The sequence below is a fragment of the Lissotriton helveticus genome, chromosome 6 (genome assembly GCF_964261635.1).
Source record: "Lissotriton helveticus chromosome 6, aLisHel1.1, whole genome shotgun sequence".
Classification (NCBI taxonomy): Eukaryota; Metazoa; Chordata; class Amphibia; order Caudata; family Salamandridae; genus Lissotriton; species Lissotriton helveticus.
The window spans coordinates 244,571,111-244,578,104 of NC_136067.1; the positions used below are offsets into that span (position 1 = coordinate 244,571,111).

The 6,994-nt window shown below is 40.5% G+C and overlaps 1 protein-coding gene across 1 annotated transcript in view; it reads left to right on the forward strand.

Moving 5' to 3' along the window:
• Positions 1–1,802, forward strand: part of OPN5 (opsin 5) — a 463,602-nt gene extending 461,800 nt beyond the window's left edge. Inside the window, exon 7 of the mRNA XM_078646756.1 lies at positions 1,211–1,802. Coding sequence (XP_078502882.1) covers positions 1,211–1,286 — 76 coding nt within the window. The 3' untranslated portion in view covers positions 1,287–1,802. The remainder of the gene's footprint in view (positions 1–1,210) is intronic.
• Positions 1,803–6,994: the final 5,192 nt, after the last annotated feature.

Sequence of the window (6,994 nt, forward strand, 5' to 3'; positions counted from 1 at the left end):
GCAGTTCTTAGCCATGTTAACCAATGGGAGGTGGATAACATGGCTAAGAGCATTTGCTCGATAATGCATGAATATCGCTGACTTTTCAGCGATATTCATGCATTGCGGCCGTTTTTTATCGCATTTGCGATAAACCTTGCTAATAGCAAGGTTTATCTGCGATAAAAATCGCCGATGTGCGGCGATAATTTTTGTCTCTAAACAAGTTAGAGACAAAAATTATCTCTATTGGTTGGTAATATGCCCCTTAATTTTCCCATAAGGATCCTTTTTAGGCCTGTTCAGGAAGATGTACTCCATAGTCCATGTAAAGCGACTGGTTGGACCTGCGTACATGAGAAGTCTCCTGTTCTCCAACAACTGTGCTCATGGGCTCTAATCTACATTAGAACATTTGAATGTTAAGAGATCCACTGGAGATAATGAAGTTTCTCAGAGCCAAGAATGGCTGGAAGTAAAAGCCACTTTCTGCATTTTAACCACCATTTTCTTTGGGCTGATGCTGCTGTGTTTTTGTTACTTTGTTTGCTGGGACTGGGAAGTGGCTATACACCTAATTGATATATTTAACTTACCTATAAGTCCCTAGTATATGACACAAATGTACCCAGGGCCTGTAAGTTAAATGTCACTAGTAAACTGCAACACCCATTGTGCCACCCTAATCAGTGGCAGTGCAAGCATGGCTCTAGTCATACCAATGTAGTCTGGCTCTACATTTTTCAATCTGCAAGTTCCACCTATCAAAATAACCCCTTTTGACTGGCTGAAACTTTTGTTTTCAAAATTAATAAATCACCCATAAGTGGCCTTACTGCTCATAGGTCAGGGGGCATGATATTTAAAAGTAGGGCATGTAAAGGTTTAACGTTAAACATGGCCTTCCATTGAAAAGGCCCCAAAAGCTATTTTCACTGTAGCCGGGGTTGCTGTTTCACAGGAGAGCATTGGGATACTATATTTAATTTAATCTATGGCTAGGAAACAACTACTAATTTAATTCTTGGGCTGGAGAAGTTGGATTTATAAGAAATATTTTAGAAAATGTACTTTTAGAAAGTTACATTGTCCCTGCTTACAGCCTCTGGAGGCGTATTTGCATGAGCTTTATATGTCCCCTCGATGAACAGATAAAATATTAATTCAATGCAAGTCACAGGCGATATGACTTCATTTATTCTAAATATAGTTTTATTTTGTTGTCCTTTAGGCTTTATACAATAAGCACCTACAGAAAATCTCCGGAAGTGAGTTCAGTCCCTTCGAAAGCAGGATCAGCGACTTGAAAGATGATCTGACTATAAAGGATTATTTAACTATTTCTTTATGCTTACAAGGATGTGTAAATATGTGTCATTTAAACAATGTTTATTTTTCCTATATATAATGACCCGTGTATCATCACTGTGACATAAATGTCAATGTTCTGCCTTGCATACATAGTGCAAAATGTCTATGTTGAAAGATCTGTGAAGTAAGCCACATTTTTACATGGTGAAGTGGTCCACTAGTGTCAGAACTGGCAGGCTGATTTCAAGAAAGCGATGCATCAGTTAGGTCCTCCTTGCTACCCTGTTCTTGAAAGCTTGTATTTCATTTATATTTGCAAATGTTCAACACCTGGAGATCTAATAATGTTAAATGACAACCAAAGAAGTGTGGATTTAGGAATCTCAAATTGGTGGCATTTCTAAATGTGTTTATTTGAGACAGGACAAGGTCTAGTGTATACGTAATCAAAATCCAAATTCAAATACTTATTGATGACTTACATGTCCCTGTCATGGGTAACCAAATCTCAGGATAGCAGATCGATCAATGATTGCACCATTGGGGCCCTTATTGCTAGTAATGAAAGGGTACAAGGTTGTTTAAAATATTTGTTTACATCTGAGGGATAAGAGGTCAATTCCGGCTCTCAGGTGACTCTTAGTGAATGAGGATAGCATGGCTGAAGCTATGCAAAACTGTGATTTATCACAAAATAAAGGTACATTTGTATTAATACAAAATTTACTCTGAGATGGACAATTGAAGCGAACAGCACTCTAAGCAAAAGGTGTGTGCCCTTCTTACATAAAAATTCCCACCAGTAGAATACAGTTCTACCAACACTAACACTAGCAGGCTTGCCATATGGTCAGTAATAAAGAATTTCAGTGCAGTTAATTTCCGCCTTGGATAGTGAGCCTTTAAAGAAGATGCTACTCCCAGTGTGTGATTAGTAGTATGGACCAAGGTGTATGAACAAACAGCTCTGATTAGGCTGCATCTGTAATAACAATTGCCAAACAAGACATCAGTGAGTTTCTATGGTGTGAGTGGTATTAAACATAGTGGTCCCAGAGACTTGTATGACCTCAGTTTTATAAGCTTGCAGTAGTGTTGCAAGAGGATCAGTGGCGGCCGCTAGCAGGGAAAGTGGTGAGGCAGCACGCAAGACAAAAAAATTTAATTTACGTACAGCCTGCCACCCCGCCGCATCGCTGCCTCTTCAGCTTCTGATGATACACACACAGGCTCGCAAAATCCTCGGTGCCAATCCATATGCTGCTCTCATGCTGGTATTACCCTGCATAAGAGAAGCGCCAGGATTGGGCGGAGCGGGCTCGTTTGACGCTCCAACAGGGACTGGGAGCCTGTGTCCCTGAGCCCTGCTGATATCTCCAACCAGCAGCCTAGAGATATCCATGTGCGCCTGTTGGTTTGGCCGTCCTAAGATGGCTGGCCAAACCAACATGCACACTTGCAGTGCCCTGTGTCCACCACTCCTCCTGCTGCTGTCCCTCAGTGGAAGGCCTGCCTTCAAGACTCAACTGCGGCCCGTTGTAAAATAAAATTATAATAAAGCAGTTTTAATAATTCTTATAATTTTATTTTACATGTGTCTGCTGGATCCAGTAGTGGGAAGACTCTCCTCCGCCATAACAGAGGAGCTGCCCCTGAATGGGATCCTTAGTTGCATAAAATTGACAAACTACACATTCCATACAGCTCGAAGAATGGGGTCCAATGTCTGAAAAACAGTGCCTGTGCAAGGGTTTTATTTTCATATTTCCAGTCATACAGTTATGTTCGCCTAACCTCACCACTGTCACTTAGCCCATCACTTGAGACTGGTTGGATTTTCTAGGAGGTAAATTTGCCCAGGGGAAATATAGGGCCCGATTCACAGAATGAACTTAAGACTAAATCCTAAACTTACTACTATTTGGTATTCACAGAATGCACTTACTACTTTCGGGATTCACAGAGTGAACTTACTACTTTCGGGATTCACAGTATAAACTTACTACTTTCGGTATTCACAGAATAGATTTAAGACTACTAACTCTAAGTCCGAAATCGGGGAGTAAATTCCGGCCCGGAGGTGGAGCTTCCGGCTTGGGGGCAGAGCTTGTGGCCCGGAGGCGGGGCTTCCGGCCCGGAGGCGGAGCTTCCGGCCCGGAGTCGGAGCTTGCGGCCCAGAGTTGGAGATTTCAGCATGGCAAAAATCCCCACCTCCGAGCCGGAAGCTCCGCCTCCGGGCCGGAATTTACTCCCCGATTTCGGACTTAGAGTTAGTAGTCTTAAATCTATTCTGTGAATACCGAAAGTAGTAAGTTTATTCTGTGAATCCCGAAAGTAGTAAGTTCACTCTGTGAATCCCGAAAGTAGTAAGTGCATTCTGTGAATACCAAATAGTAGTAAGTTTAGGATTTAGTCTTAAGTTCATTCTGTGAATCGGGCCGATAGTTACCACATGGCCATGGTACTCCCCAGTCAATTCAACCCTCTTATTCCTGAGGCTTACAGGCCAAAATGGGGAACTGCATGAATTGCATGCTTCCCCCTTTCTGCACTGTTTTACAATGCAAATTTGTCCTTGCAGTTGCCAGAGCAAGAGGAATTTCGATAGGGAAAAGTCTGAATCAATTGCACCCAATTTGAAATATTAAGTAAGGTGCAACGGGAATGAGCACGTTAGAAGTTGACAGTCTTTACGTAGAATACATATAGCTTCTTCAGTAGTCCACTCTATTAACGCCATGAGAGGGCAAGCTTGTTATGAATATTGAACGCCTACACCTGCCTTTGACAACCCAGGGATTTATGTATGTTTGTTTCTATGCTCCTGTCTAGTTGACTGCATTGTGGTGGAATTTGTGAGTCTTCCTGCTGAGTTGCTTAGAAAGATCTTTTTATCTCCTGGTCTTCAATACCAGAAGATCAGGAGCCAATAGTGGGTTTTGGAAAGAATGGTTTAATGGAAGAGAATGAGGATTGCATGCAATGTTAATCTTTGATTTGCTGTGATATATTGATGGCATATCACATTATATTTCTTTTTGGTTGATGGCTATTAGTTTTAAAGTGATGTTACCTTTGATTGGCAGAGAGTAGAAGAGGACAGGACAGTGCAGCAGTCTTTGTGTTGGGTTCATACATGTTCTATTTTTTTAAACAGTGATTCTTGTAACGCAGGTTATTTTACTAATCAGTTTCTTTGGTTGGCCTGGGACATACCTTACAACATTTTGAGCCAGCTATATTATCCACTACTGGAATGAAGAATGCACAGCTAGAGGTGTCTTAGTGGGTTGGTGTAGTTGTGATTGGCTAAAATCACTATTGAATTATGTAACATAATTTCCACAAATTCTCCCCTCTCACCTTTTAGATGGACAACCTCCTTCCTGCTTCTTCACACTGCTGTATCACCAAAATAATCTCACAAAGTCGTGTGGCCCAGCTTTGCAAAATGGTGGAGGGATGTTGTTTCCATTACTGGCCACTCACAAAGCTCACCTCTTCCGGGACCAAAGTTAAACATACCCCTTCTAGCCACGGCAGCCTTTTTCCTACATGGATTAAAGGTCCTGGTACTCTCGGCAGGATACTCTTTTTTGTTCGATTCCTTGAGCCTTGAGAAGGAGTTGCCCTGAAAGGGGACACTTGAAGTGGGCACGCCTTTGCCTGAGAAATGCTTTGAAAGGTGATTGTCTGCAATTGACATATGACTGTCAAACAGGAGGACGACTGAACACAAGGGTGTCTTTTGTTTGTTCTACCAGCTCATTAGATCTATGGCCTACTTACACTGCTCCCTAGACTGGTGAAAGGAGTGGTCAAACATATTTACTTGTGGTCAGCTACTGGTGGTCCATACAGATAGGGATTAAACTAGGCTCAAACTAGTTCTGTATGGGCAGAAATACTATAAACATATAACAAGTATTTTATGGCCCATAGAATAATTGTCAATTATTATAATTTCCCCTAATTAGGTAAATGTAGCAGGAATGGCATCCTGTCTGAGTGCAATTTAAACAAAAACTATTTTCTAAAACTAAACAGACATACAGATGTGAAAACTGCTGCATCATCTATTGTAATAAAGAACAACAAATCATGTGATCCAATAAACATACGTATACAGGTTACATGTTTTAAAGTTGAATACCATAAAGTGAGGCCTTACGTTTACCAGGCACAGTGACAGCTGACTCGATGTAAGTCAACCCAGTTGTTTTGTTATTAAAAACAACTTCAACCAGCATTCCAGTGCTGAGGCCTGGTCTACAGTCTGACATGGTTCCATTTCAGCCCTTGTGCACTGTAGCTCATATGTGGTATTTGATATTTACAAAAACATTAATACTCTGTGCATTTATACGGTTGACTTATACAAAAGTCAATTATGCTAATTAGCCAAAATAGTTACTCTAGTTTAGGAAAAGGCATGTGCAGTGATTGGCTGTTCAGCAGTCCCTCACTACCAGGGGTCAGAAACAAAGCTAACTTTGCCAAACATGGGGGGAACTGTGCATAGCCGTCAGAGCTGCCGACTTGGGAAATGGGGGGTCAAGGTTCGAGGCTTCGAGTTGGTTCAACATCCTATGATTCTCGGCAAATCATTTAATCTCCCAGTGCCAGGATACCTTCACAGGTGATATGCCATGTTATATAAATCTTCAAATTCAAAAAAGGATTCCCTGTAGGTCCAGTCTGAGATTTTACTGGATCACTGGATTGGGAATATGCTGAATAGGATAAGATGTTGAACATGTTGAATATATCAATGATTTTGCCAGATATTTTAATTTCTAAATTATGTTTTATGGTACTAACTATTATATTCCAGGTTCCCTGTAGTGTTATGTTCCATTTCTTCTTAGATTGATGAAACATGTTTTTAGGACTGCATTCAGCAGCTTGGATGTTTGAGGTGAAGGACATTTGCTTACCATTGCACCTACGTGTGATATTTGTACAGTTTTTTAGTGTTCTCTTTTTAGGTTCTGGGTGCAATAAGAGATACATTTGCTCCATATGCAATTTTATTCATTTAGTAGATGTGCTTTGGCAGAGATAATAGCTCACTTTTATTTACTTTGTAGGATGTTTAGGGTAAGTCATGGGGGCTGGTGCTTTTATTGTAGGTAGATTTCACTCTTTTTTTAAAGTTTTTAAAGTTTTAGTGTGATGATGCCCTAGTTTATTTAATATTTGTCATTGTCCTTAAATTAGGATAGCTGATATTTTTTTATTTCTATGATTGTGTTGATGGATTGATATACCAAGGTGTGTCATATGTGTAGTGCTGTGAGTATTTGTGCTCAGGGTAAGTCCTTTTGAGGTTGGCCTTATTGTTTGGGGACTTGACAACTTGTTATGCTGTCATGTTGAATGACATGTGTGGTGGCGTTAAAAGCAATCAGCTAGAATCAATTCACTTTCCATAGCTATTATCGATGTTAAAATGTGAATCTTGAGCCTGAGTATCAAGTGTTTATTCTTAATGGCTGTGTAAAAAGGGAAAAATTAGCTTGGTTAGACATTAAATGTGATGCTAAATGTGTTGTGTGGATGTTTGATTGATTGTGGGATGTTTGGGATTTGTGAGTTTTTTTATTTGTTATGTGAGAACTGTGAGAGAGGCATGTTTACAGAGGGGGACAGTGGTTCCTAAGCCAGACTATTGCAGCATGTAATTAGGGGACGAGGTAGGTAC